At 52.5% G+C, this 12,742-nt stretch overlaps 5 protein-coding genes across 5 annotated transcripts; 4 read left to right on the plus strand and 1 right to left on the minus strand.

Annotated features, from left to right (window-relative positions):
* Window positions 1–678: 678 nt before the first annotated feature.
* On the minus strand, window positions 679–1,164 carry CCOS01_05082 (uncharacterized protein; the record flags this gene model as incomplete). Its single annotated transcript, XM_060453263.1, has 1 exon — window positions 679–1,164. The coding sequence occupies one exon, from the start codon at window positions 1,162–1,164 to the stop codon at window positions 679–681; it is 486 nt and encodes a 161-aa protein (XP_060317221.1).
* A 1,112-nt stretch (window positions 1,165–2,276) lies between these two features.
* Window positions 2,277–3,002, plus strand: CCOS01_05083 (cholera enterotoxin subunit A2; the record flags this gene model as incomplete). Its single annotated transcript, XM_060453264.1, has 1 exon — window positions 2,277–3,002. One exon carries the CDS (start codon window positions 2,277–2,279, stop codon window positions 3,000–3,002), a length of 726 nt encoding a protein of 241 aa, XP_060317222.1.
* Window positions 3,003–4,329: 1,327 nt separating this feature from the next.
* Window positions 4,330–5,809, plus strand: CCOS01_05084 (uncharacterized protein; the record flags this gene model as incomplete). Its single annotated transcript, XM_060453265.1, has 2 exons — window positions 4,330–4,421; window positions 4,504–5,809. The coding sequence occupies 2 exons, from the start codon at window positions 4,330–4,332 to the stop codon at window positions 5,807–5,809; spliced, it is 1,398 nt and encodes a 465-aa protein (XP_060317223.1).
* A 713-nt stretch (window positions 5,810–6,522) lies between these two features.
* On the plus strand, window positions 6,523–9,164 carry CCOS01_05085 (dynamin family protein; the record flags this gene model as incomplete). Its single annotated transcript, XM_060453266.1, has 7 exons — window positions 6,523–6,636; window positions 6,695–6,949; window positions 7,076–7,199; window positions 7,252–7,275; window positions 7,335–7,407; window positions 7,464–8,412; window positions 8,469–9,164. 7 exons carry the CDS (start codon window positions 6,523–6,525, stop codon window positions 9,162–9,164), a joined length of 2,235 nt encoding a protein of 744 aa, XP_060317224.1.
* A 1,843-nt stretch (window positions 9,165–11,007) lies between these two features.
* Window positions 11,008–12,618, plus strand: CCOS01_05086 (histidine acid phosphatase; the record flags this gene model as incomplete). The annotated part of the gene is made up of 2 exons (XM_060453267.1): window positions 11,008–11,231; window positions 11,310–12,618. 2 exons carry the CDS (start codon window positions 11,008–11,010, stop codon window positions 12,616–12,618), a joined length of 1,533 nt encoding a protein of 510 aa, XP_060317225.1.
* Between the last annotated feature and the right edge of the window lie 124 nt (window positions 12,619–12,742).

Below are 12,742 nucleotides of genomic sequence, written 5' to 3' on the forward strand. Positions count from 1 at the left end.
TTTGACCGAGTTACGGCGGCAATCTTGTCAATACTTATACTCTTGAAATGAAGGCATCTCGACCATATACATCTTGGCATCACCGCATCAAGTCGTGTAAGTCATTTGCGAATCCGACAATGCCCCCAAAATAACACTCTGTTTTGAGTTGAGTGAGATTACATCTCAAAGTCCTGAACCGAGATCTCCGACCTCCGAGTCACTTGTTCACTGCCTCAGTCAAAAAAAAAAGAAAGTAAACTACAGTTTTGGATATTTCGTCGTCGTTCACCGAGTCAAGCAAAGGCTTGGGGGAGCCTCGAGAGGTGCAAAAGTCAAATTGATTATAGTATTTGAGTTGAGAAGGATTACTGAACAACCAGTTTGAATAGCGTAAGGTACCCTCGCCCGCAAAATAGATTCCGCATAATGCATCACCCGCCAGACGCAAGCCGCGGAGTCGGGATTTTACCCCACTATTTAATAACGGACGGAAGACGGACTTTTTAGATACTCGGCGGTGATGGAACGTGCTTGGATCCATAGGTAGGGCAGTGAGGGTGCACGATCGGGGGCGAAAAAATGATTAGAAGAGTTGTACGTGTAAGAAACCCCTCCTTAATTCATAGCCTAGTTGCGAGAGAAGATGCCGTGCCAAGATCTCATCACCTAGTACTCATGTGTTCCAATCTAATAGACTCAAGGCGCCTGCTCTAATTTACAACCCAGCACCCGACGAAAAATCATAGTAACCATGTCTTTAGCCTCCTGCTCGCCGACCTGTACAGGACCGTCACCCTGATCCCACATAATCTCCGTAATTTCCGCCCCGACGTCAGCCCCCTCTCCCGCCGCGTCCGCGGGTCCGGGCCCATCCGAAACTGCTCGGGTCGATGCCCTGACCTGAAACTGCTCGTGGCCGGTCCAACTCCGGTACACATGGACCACCATCGTGCCCTGCGCATCTGGCCCGTCCGAACGACTCATCCAGCGATCGTCCATCGACGTCGGCTGGTAGCCGAGGAGGAGCTTGGCGGCGTCTGTTCCTGAGATACATAGGTGCCAGGCCGCCGTGGCGGGATTGCCGATGGGATGCAGGTCGCCCCAGTTGGAGCCGGTGACGCGTTTGGATGTTGACTCGCTGGGCGGCGGAGGGGAGGAAATGGAAGTTGAAGCGTTGCCCATGATGAAGAGGTAGATTTGAGAGAGAAAGATAGGATACGCCGGGTACGTTCTGGATGGATTGGTGGATTGAAGGAAATTGGGATCGTGCAATGGAGTTACTTGATTTTGTATCGATGTGATGTGTAAGTTTGGAGCTATTTGGAATGGGATATTATAAAGATGAACGTGTATTGGACCCAGTCTTTGTCTGCTGTTCGGCCCGATGCATACGAGGTCTTTGTAAGTTGGCGATCCCAGCATCAGCCTCAGGAGGTTTCTGAGATTTTTTATTTGGGCATTTAAGACTCCATCTGGGATGGACATGCGCAGCCTTAAACCCTATTTTCTCTTTGTACGGGTCATTCGGGCTTCATCCGAGACCTGGACAATATCAGATGAATTATCGGGGTCTTGGCAGTGTACCACGAACAGTATGTGATCGCCACATTGTCAAGGTTGGCTTGTCATGACACTTAGAGGTCATTGTTCTAGAAGGGAGTTGTTCCTTTGTTCTCCCAGCAGTACCCGAAGCTGTCTCCTCCCTCGACTTGGGTCTTGCCATTATAGATTATATTGTTCATTCTCCAACTTTATCGGGATGGACAAGTGCGGTTTTACAAATCACTCCGATTCCGTCTCATAACCGACTCCGGCTCCGTCGGTTTCGGATTCCATCGCCCGCAGCAGAGTACAAGCTGACAACCAATTAGAATAGTCTTGGCAAAGATGTAAAGAGTATTGTAAGAATACGAATACCCGTAAAGCCTCTGAACTCTTTGTATACAACCAATCTATTTGTTTTTTCATGCGTCTGGATTCATACTAGACTGGTCTCGACATGACTCTCCAAAGTTGAAGCCATCGTGTAAGTGTCAGCTGTTTCACGCGAAACAGCACTTCATTGAACGCCTTGCGGAAATACCGGATTCCGCGACCTGTATCTACTAGATTTCTTGTCAAGCGGGGTTGACTTGTAAGATCAAGACTCAAGATATAAACCAGTCAAAATCCGTAGTCATGTCCAAATCGGAATCAGTACAGATCCAGTCCTCTGACCTCACACTCTCTTACAATACAATCGTTTGAACAACAATTTCACATTCTTTTGAACCGTCTCCCCTTATCATTAAACAATGGCTAGACAACAACCTCTTATGCTTGGGCTGACGCTCATTGCTTTCTGGGCCTTCCTCTGCAACGGTCTCGACCTCTACCGCGCAGATTCGAGAAACTATGCCACCATCCAGGCCTCCAAGGGCTTCTTGCCAAAGGGTCAATCCACCTTTGGCGTCGCCGCCCCAGACACCAGCCTGTGGAACCACGTCAAAGGAGCCCCCAGCGGCGCCAGCAAGGACGAGGACGGCTACGTGTCCACGACCTCGGACCCCAAGCTGGCCGAGTCCTGGGTCAGCCGATTCCTGGGCGGCAACGGCTTCATCTACCGCATCCACTCGGCTCCCAACATGATTGACTGCCAGGCCACCCTCCAAAAGTACAACCCGTACCCCGAAGAGGCCGAGTTCGCCGCCCTCGGAGGCATCAAGGACAACCAGATCATCGGCTGGACCCCCGTCCGCGGCGGCGTCAAGGGCAAGGAGGAGCTGAACCCCTTTTACCAGGGCAACATCTACAGCAACATGGGCACCGGCGGCGCGCAGTACAAGCTCGCCGCATTCCCGCCCAGCCACCAGGCCTGGGGCGAGGCCCCTTGGTCGCAGTTCGCTTCGTGCACGCGCAGACGTTCCGCCAGGGACCTCTTCCAGATCGAGAAGCGCGCTTGCTCCGCGTCCAAGAGCAACGTCGACTACGCCAAGGAGTACCTCGAGTACGTCGAGGCCGTCTGCCCTGGCTGTCAGTAGTGTCATCAGTCACTATGATAGATTCTCTCGGCTGGATCAAAGCACGAAATCGACTTGGAATTGGAAATGGACGTATTCATCGTCTGCTTCTGGCCAATACTTTCTGGACTTTCTGGACAACAAGACTTCCTTGATTCTTAGATATTGATTTACTATCTGTATATCCCTTAGACAGCTTGTCACGCAAATAATGTTGTTAGACTAGATAGGCGACATGTCTTGACAACTCAATATACAGAGAATATACTTGCATCTTTTGCATTCTTATCCCCAAGTCGGTACGAACATTTTTCCATCCAGGAACGGTCTTCGGGCAGCATATGCCCTGAACAGTGTAAGTATAAAACAATTGTAGTTTTGTAGTCGCCGGGCAACAGAAGGAGTAAGTAAGACTAGTGCAACATATGACTTGGTTGTAGTTTTTTAGCACATGCTACTGTTCATTCCTTGCTGCCATATGTAAAATTCGTGAACTTGAAGTGTTGCACGGGAATTGGAATTGAGTTGACAGAACTAAAACATGAATCATGAGGTCAAGTAATTCAAAACGCCGAATACTTAGAAATAAGAGTATAGCCTGGATGGCTTAATGGACAAAGCCCTCATTAAGTCACAATGCTAGTAAGCTTTCATCATCACTTAGGATTCCACTTTCCAAGAAAAATCATGCTTCTGTCTGCATGGTGGTCCTGCGATCCGGTCTGTGTTTTTAATGCTAGACTGCGATCAAGAGTACCTAGTCGACTATCATCGCCTTTTCTTTCTTCCTCATAGTTGGTGCTTCGACTTGAAGTTCTCTTGTATGTGGTTCCCAACGGTTATGCGGCTAAGAAGCTCCACTCAAGGGATCTACAATGCAGTAGCAAAATGCGCAAGCAAAAGCTTCAACAAGAAACTTGAGAGCAGTCAACTCCCTATTACGTACCAAATTGACAGCTCTGTCTGTTCGCTAAAAAAAAGAACTATACCCAAATCATTAAGCGATACGTTAGTGAAATTGCCCATCGAGTAGTTGCCGAAGCCTTTGCCGGGGGGCCATGACTCACTTGCGAATAGAAGCGAAGAGCTGTGGGGCTCTGCAATGTCTCAACCTTTCAACCCGTTTTTGATGTCGAACCCGTCAGACTAGCGAAGGGCGCATCTTGAAATATTTCAAGCATACGGATGGTTTTCTAAACTCAATGGTGTTTGTTAATTTGCATTTTTGTTTTCGCTGCCAATTGGCTCTTCTTAGTATTTTAGTCGCGATCATCGTCTGAGAGAGCCCCTAGTTGGTCAACTCTCTCCAAGTGTCGACTCAACCCCCGCCCTCCTTCTTTAGACAACAATGGCGTCGAATAAGGACGAGTCAATATCAAACAACCGTTTGGAAGCTGGTCCTCCGGAACAGAACGACACACAATATGATCATGGCAAAGGGTAGGCTAAAGGTCATTGCTCCCTGTTGCGATCACCACACCAATCCCACCCTGATTCGAAGACATAGGCTGACCTTACCTAGCCGTTATATCAGCGTTGTTCTTGCTGCCTTCATGATAAGTTTCATGACGGGTGGCCTGCAGTTCGGCTTCGGCATCTATCAGGCGCACTACGAGACGATGGCTCTACAGGACAACACCCCATTCACCGGCGCCACAGCCGCCCGGCTCGACCTCATCGGAACCCTCGCGATCTCAATGATGACCATCTGCGCACCTGTTGTTGTGGCATGGTCGAAAACGATTGGCCCTCAGAAGGTCATGTGCGCCGGTGGTCTGCTTGTCGGAGTGGCCAACGTCCTGGCAAGCTTCGGTCGGGAGCTGTGGCATTACCAGATTACGCAGGGGTTCCTGATGGGAGTGGGATCTTGCCTCTCATTCGTTCCGTCAATGGTCGTCGTCCCGACTTGGTTCGACAAGCACAGAGCGCTGGCCATGGGTATCGTCTCTGCGGGCAGCGGCGTTGGCGGTCTAGTTTGGGCCCCGGTGCTCGTGGCATGTATTGAGAAGTTGGGCTACAAAAACACTCTTCGCATGACTGGTGCCCTCGGTGCTGCGGTTGTATGCGCAGGTGGAGCAGTTCTCACTTGGGAACCTGTAATGGCGGCCAAGATACGTCATGAGAACGCGACGACATCTAGGCTCAAGAAGATGTTCAAGGTCCCGCTGCCTCCATTGAAGACTGTCACGCAACGCAAGTTCATTGCGCAAAGTCTCAGCATGTTTTGCCAGAGCGCGGCTTACTACACACCCGCATTTTTCTTTGCGTCGTACGCCAAGACCTTGGGATATTCTGACAGCGATGGTGCCAACCTGACCGCCGTCAACAACGCCTGCAACGCTGTGGGAAAGATTGCCATTGGGCTCGTGGCAGACCGCATCGGAAGACTCAACGCGTTGTTTCTCACGACTGTGATCTGTGCCGCCGTTACTCTCGGGCTATGGGTTCCTAGCATAGCCATAGGAATGGGCCATGAGTCCGTGGCGAGGTCGCTACTCGTCAGCTTTACAGTCCTGTACGGTATTTTCGCGAGCGCATACGTCAGCCTGTTCCCACCGGCTCTGGTTGAGCTGTTCGGTATGGAGTTGATGCCGCAGATTACGGGGATCATGTACATGATCATGGGAGTTGCTTCCATGATTGGAACGCCAGTGGCCGGTGCCCTGGTCAGAGGGCACGGTGAGATCAAGGAATCGGGTGACTACATGGGGATGGGTGTTATGGTGGGCACTTTAATGGCTGCAGCAGCCATCTTTGTGGCTTGGATGAGATTAGAGGCGACTGCAGATCGCGCTCAAGGGGGAAGGAAATGGGTTTGGAAACTGTAGGCATTGATGACTTGAGAATGGTAACGGTGCGGCTTTGAGCAGATACTCCTTTAATTGAAAGGCGCTTGTCTCCTCATGACGGGAGTTACTCACTGATCCACAAGCAAGAACGTTGTTCAATGGAATCAAAGGACCTTAAGGCATGGTCCATGACAATGAATGCAGCCTTTAGCTTGTCGCATGACTGTGTTCAACTATCCTGATTCCTGATAAGCAGAACATCAATCAAGGACTACACTCACATGTCTAGACTCCATATCCTTGAGCTTCGACCTCAGTGGACCCTCACTCACGTTGACGGAAAGCGTTTGTAGCCGAGTTGCTCCACCGCTAGGAATATTAACCGTACATAGTATCTCTCAGGCAGCCATGTCGGAATACTCTTAGGCGAACTGAGCAGATACCCATGGAGCCTAATTGTGGACGGCTTTGCACTTTCATAGTCATTCATAGAGCTTTTATCTTCTGACGCCTGCGTTTGTTCCCAGCCGCTTGAGCTATGCCTCAGGCAGTTCCCCCTTGCGAAGCAGCTTGTGGAAGATATTGGGCGACGCAGGTGGAAGACAAACGCAGTAGGAACATCTTACAAAATCTTTCCTGGTCTCCAGAAACTTCCTCTCCTTCTTCCCCTCATACAACATCTTCATTCTCAAGCTGCACGGAAAAACTCCTGACATCATCGCTGACCGCCATATTCCTCCCATTCCGACGCCATGGCACCTGCTCATTCCAAGACGCAGGCCATTGGCTTGGGAAACCGAAACCTCTTGGACAAGATAGACAAGTTGAGAGAACTTGGAATTTCCAGGCAGATCGCCCTCCCTCAGGTACCTGATCTTGTGATTCTGATGACGCCTCATGCTGACATATTCCGCACGCCAACAGCTCGTCGTCGTCGGAGACCAGTCCTCTGGAAAGTCCAGCGTTCTCGAGAGTCTCACTGGATACTATTTCCCCCGATCGGTCGGACTCTGCACACGTCATGCTACCGAGATCGTCTGTCGTCGAGAACATACACCCAGCATCGTCGTTACCATCCAGTCTGACGATGCCACCTCGGAGAGAGCCGACCTTGCTAGGTCGTTCCGACGTGAGCTGAAGGACCTCAAGGGCCAGGCGTTTGCGGATGTTCTCCGCGAGGTATGTTGCTTGTCTATCTCATTATTTGCTCTTCAATTCAACTTTGGTCCATTGTGTAGACTTCTTGCGTCGTCTTCTCTCTACAGGCTCCAAGTCATAGCCGAGTTTAGCTGACCGTTACCATAGGCTGCCGGTGTGATGGGTTTGAAGAGTGCCGAGAACTCCGAGGGTGCTGCCTTCAGCAAGGATGTTCTTCGCGTTGAGATTTGCGGCCCCGATGAGGAGCACTTGACAATCATTGACGTTCCTGGTAAGACCAATCAACACTGCTTATGGCGCCCACAGCTAACATGCGTCGCAAGGCATCTTTGAGAATGCTCAAGATGGTATGAGATTACCTGTGTTGTCTCTCGCCTTTATTATTCTTCTCTAACCTCGTAACCAGGCGTTTCGACAGTCAGAGACGTCGCTTTGGTCAAGTCTATGGTGAAAGATTACATCAAGGATTCCAGAACCATGTGAGCCCCCTTATCGTCTTCCCAGGTCTATATGATTGATAACACGAAACGCCTAGCATCCTTGCAGTCATCCCTTGCAACGTGGATGTCGCGACTCAGACTATTCTGACCTACGCCGCTGAAGCTGATCCCGAGGGCAAGCGCACTCTGGGTGTCCTCACCAAGCCCGATCTTGTAAGCGAGAACGCCACCCGAGAAGCAGCGATGGACCTCATCCGAGGTAAGAGACGAGATATCCAGTTGGGCTACTACATCGTCAAGAACCGAGGCGCCGACGACGCTTCCTCTAGCAAAGAGGATCGTGATGCAGACGAGAAGACGTTCTTTTCTGAAGAGCCCTGGTCCCGACTCGATAAGTCCCGCTTGGGAATCCCAGCGTTGCGCGTACGGCTGCGTGAACTGCTCATGGACCGGACCAAAAGCGAGTTCCCAAAGGTCAGACGTGAGATCAATGAGCGCCTTGCCGAGGCGAAGACCAAGCTCAAGGACCTCGGACAGCCCCGAAGCACCGCCGATGAGCAGCGAGCCTACCTCGGCAAGATTGTGAGTCGCTTCACCGAGTTGAAGAACTTTGGTCTGGATGCATACTACACTGGCGATCCCGTCTTCGACAAGTGTTCAGAACTCCGCCTCGCCACTCGGATTCGCGAAATGAATACGGCTTTCTCTTCCATGTTCTTCAAGAAAGCGCACACTCGCGATTTCGATGACCTTGTTGAGAAAAAGTCGGATGATACGGAAGGCTCTCGGTCCGAGGGTGATGATGACTATGGCGACTCTCCACTCAAGGACTCTTCAGCCGACGACGAAGATGACAGCAGCGAGAATGAGGATGCTACAAGAGATGATCTCTACAGAATCGCATTCCCAGTGCCATCTGATGAGTACGGTGAACTCGATGCAATTCTGTCGGACCCTTGCAGATGCCCTGCGCCTCTAAAAGACAGCATTCTGAAGCATCTCGAGCAGCTGTATCTTAGGTCCCGTGGCTTTGAGATGGGTACTGTAAGTAATCACTGACATCTAGTTGTCCCATGCGTAATAAACTAACAGATCAATAGTTCGGCAGTCACATGTTGCCCACAGCCTTCAAGGAGCAATCCAAGAAATGGGAGTCCATCACCTTGGCCCATGTCAGCAACGCCATTCTCGTCGTTCACCACTTCATCCACGGTGTGGTCAAAGAGTCTTGCAATGATGAGCAGGTCTTTGACGCGCTCTGGTCCTCAATCCTAGAGAATCTGATTGGCAGATATCAGGTGGCAATGGATCAGGCGAAGTTGTTGATCCATGTGGAGAGGGAGGGTCGCTCCATCACCTATAATCCTGCCTTTGACAGAGCCCTGAACAAGATCAAGGCTGCGAGATCTGCCAAGAAATTCGAAAACCTCAAAGTCTCCCTAAATCTCGAATACGCACCGGCCGATTATGTCCGATACGAAGACTTGAAGAAGCAAGTCACCCACGAGAATGGCACCGGTGCGACGAGTTGCGTTATCCATGATGTCTTGCAGAGCTATTACGAGGTTGCGAGTGCCCGCTTCTCGGATATGATCTGTGCTCAGGTCGTCGATTACTTCCTTCTCGGCGCGGAGGACGGCCCTCTCAATGTTCTCTCTGCGAACCGTGTCTTTAAGATGACGGCCGAGCAGTTGGAGATGGTCGCGGGCGAAGACGCTCTGAGCAAGTCTGCTCGTGAGATCTTGAAGAACGACATCATGCTCTTAGAGCAGGGAAGAAAGGTTCTCCGCACTTGAAAGCAGGGTATCAAGTTGAGTGTGGGGCTGAAGCCGGATTCGTTCTGCTTCCTTAAGAGACTCATCTTCATGTCGGGTAGTTGACTGCTGGGAAGAACCCGTAGGTACTTCTGGTATAGACTGCCATCACAGTAATCTCGGCTTGTCTCTTCTGCTGTCCCTTTACTTTCATGGTTGAGTTTAACCTGAAGCCTACTGTCGTAATGTCTGTCAACTGAACTGATGTCAGGCCTACAGACGAGATCGTATTCCCAATCAGGAAGATAAGTACCGGCGTAAAATGTCAAGACGTTGTGAGCAAATAAGGAAGGCGCTCATGAGACGACGTCTTGAACCCCACCTCAGGCTGATGAGCTGCATTTCATCGTAGCATTGATGCAGTGTATGAGTAAGGATGATTGGATGTCACTGTATCAGGCGGGCTGATCCGTCATCGACTTACTCGTCATACCTGGTGTCGATCAACGAGCTCGCTCTCGTTTCTTGAGAGGTCGGTTGAAACATGTCGAAGTTGGGACAAGCTGCATACGTAGGTAATCAAACATCCCGACGCTGGGCAGTTGAAGCATATGGGTCTTGCACGAATCATCCCAGCTTTCAGATTTCACGTGGCCAGCATCGTCGGCATGTGGGTTGCGAACGACACTCTGTCCCGAGCTGTATGGATTGTGCTTTTGCCTTGGGACCGGGTCACTCAATCATATCAGATTATCAATCAGTTGATTCAGACCGAGGCTCCCGGCGAATTTGTGCCTCCTATGTTCTCATAGAGGCTCGGTCCCTGATCTTAGCTGTGAGTTAACCTTACTGGGAATAGACAAGTCAACCTGGAAGGTCGTAAAACCGAGTCAATACAAAACACGTATTATTCATTCAACCACCATTTCATCCACCTCTTTCGGCCCCTCTAGCTCGGGGTGGCCCCTCTCCCTGCCGATAAGATGCGGCGAGTAAGACAACCTGAAAGCCCTCAAGGAAAGGGTCGGGATCCGCCGTGCGGTATTTTGAGGGTGGAGCTGGCAGGGAAGAGAAGCTCGACAAGGAGGAGATCAAAAAAAGCTTATGGAAGCTTGTTCCAATTCCAACGTCGCAACGACCCACGTGACTGCGCTACGATCCTGCGAGCCAGTGACAGGAGGGCCAAGAGGGGCAGTGGCACCGCTGTGGCCCGCTCCACGTTTGGGGCTAATGTCCGCCCGACATGCCGCACCCGAGAGGAGCACGCCGTGGCCCCGACTGGGCAGTGTTGAAACGTCCTCTCTTCGCTTAAGCCAGCACAGCAAACGCAATCCCGTACCTTATTCCTCACGCTTTTACGCATACAACGTGGGCAACGGAGAAACGCCCAGCCAGCTCAGCCAGCTGTAGTACTCCGTACTGCACCCGCAGACATACCGCAGACATAAAGAAGAGGTCCAGTCTGATATACCAAGGTTCCCACGGACCATTTCCCCTGAAAAAAAACCAGGAGCGGACATCTGCCGTTGTTTCCAAACTACCTTCTTGCATACAACGGGACCAGTCAACCAGGCCACACGAGACGAAAGCACATCCCTTTCGACAGCTCCTCATTTACCCGTACCTTGCAGATACCTCACATCGACATCACATCCCCATACCACTCACCCAGACCAGCCCCCTGGAACCTGGGAAAGAGGGGGGGAGGAACAAGGGTGTGTAGTGCTGCAGCGGGCGGACCCTTTTCGCCGTTACATACGCAAGCACGCAGGCTCACTCATTGACCCGCGGAACCACTTGGCGGACCTTGGATCCCTTTTCTTCAGTCTTTTGTCTCCTGCCAGGCTAGGCTGGTCTACCTGTCTTCCGCCGCGCAACTGCCGCGATGGGTCGACTCGCCGACGTCGCTACGTCGGCCTACGAGTCCGTGAGGGGCCTGCTGATGGGCAAGGCATATAAATACAACGCCATCCCTGACGAGGAGGGGGAAAGGGATGAAGGCGATGAGTATCGTGAGAGCCACGCTCCAGACCCAAAACGTCGACTTTGCTACCTCACAATCGCTGCCATGGCTTTTGCTATCTTCCTCTCATTAGCCTTGGGCTTCAGGTAGGTTTTGTCTGATCTAAACGATTCACATGAATCCGCCACATATCAAAGACTTCCCGAAACTGACACCACAAACAGTCTCGTCAGCGGCCAGGCACCGCGCAACGGGCTCGAGTCCATCTCGCAGTTCTGGGGCCAGTACTCGCCCTTCTTCCCCGTGCCGTCCGACATCGACACCGCCACCCCGCAGGGCTGCGAGGTCACCTTCGCGCAGGTCCTCTCCCGCCACGGCGCCCGGGACCCCACCGCCGGCAAGACAGCCACCTACAAGGCGCTCGTCGACCGCATCCACGCCAACGTCACAAACTACGGCAAGGGCTTCGAATTCATCAAGACGTACCAGTACACCCTCGGCGCCGACGAGCTCACCCCCTTTGGCCAGCGCGAGCTCGTCGACTCGGGCGAGGCGTTTTACAAGCGCTACCAACCCCTCGCGGCCGCCAACGACATCTTCATCCGCGCCTCGGGCCAGAACCGCGTCGTCGAGTCCGGGCTGAACTGGACCGAGGGCTTCTTCGGCGCCAAGCTCGCCGACGGTCACAGCGGTCCGGACGGCGGCATCGTCAGCCTCATCACAATCATCCCCGAGGAGAAGGGCGTCAACAACACCCTGGACCACGGCCTCTGCACCGCCTTCGAGGACGGCGCCTTCTCTAAGGTCGGCGACGAGGCGCAGGTGCCCTGGCGCGAGGCCTTTACGCCGGCCATCACGGCCCGCCTCAACGAGAATCTGCCTGGCGCGAACCTCACGGCCGAGGACACCATCGCCTTCATGCAGCTGTGTCCCTTCAACACCGTCGTCAACGGCACGCAGTCGCCGTTCTGCGACCTCTTCACGTTGGAAGAGTGGAAGGACCTAGAATACTACGAGACGCTGGGCAAATACTACGGCTTCAACGCGGGCAACCCCCTCGGCCCGACCCAGGGCGTCGGCTTCACCAACGAGCTCCTCGCGCGGCTGACGGGCCAGCCCGTAGTGGACCGCACGTCGACCAACGCGACGCTGGACGCCGACCCGGCCACGTTCCCGCTCGACAAGAAGCTGTACGCGGACTTCAGCCACGACAACGACATGATGGCGATTTACGGCGCGCTGGGCCTGTACAACGAGACGGCGGCGCTGTCCAAGACGAACCGGACGTCGGTGGCGGAGACCAAGGGGTTCACGGCCAGTTGGACGGTGCCGTTCGCCGCGCGCATGTACGTGGAGAAGATGAAGTGCGGTGGAGGTTCGGACGAGGAGTTGGTCCGGGTTCTGGTGAATGATCGCGTGGTTCCGCTCGTCGGGTGCGGCGCGGACGGGCTTGGGCGGTGCAAGCTCGGGGCGTTTGTGGATAGTATGGGGTTTGCCAAGAGCGGAGGGCTCTGGGACCAGTGTTTTGTGTGATTTTGTTTGATTTAATACCCAGGAGTGTAAGGTACCTTAGACGAAGGTAGACTTTGCATTGAATTACAGTACGGAGTAGTAGATGGCGGATGAATTCTACAAGGAACGCATTTCTTAGTTCACT

Source organism: Colletotrichum costaricense, assembly GCF_030867565.1.
Source record: "Colletotrichum costaricense strain IMI 309622 chromosome Unknown Scaffold_4.1, whole genome shotgun sequence".
Classification (NCBI taxonomy): Eukaryota; Fungi; Ascomycota; class Sordariomycetes; order Glomerellales; family Glomerellaceae; genus Colletotrichum; species Colletotrichum costaricense.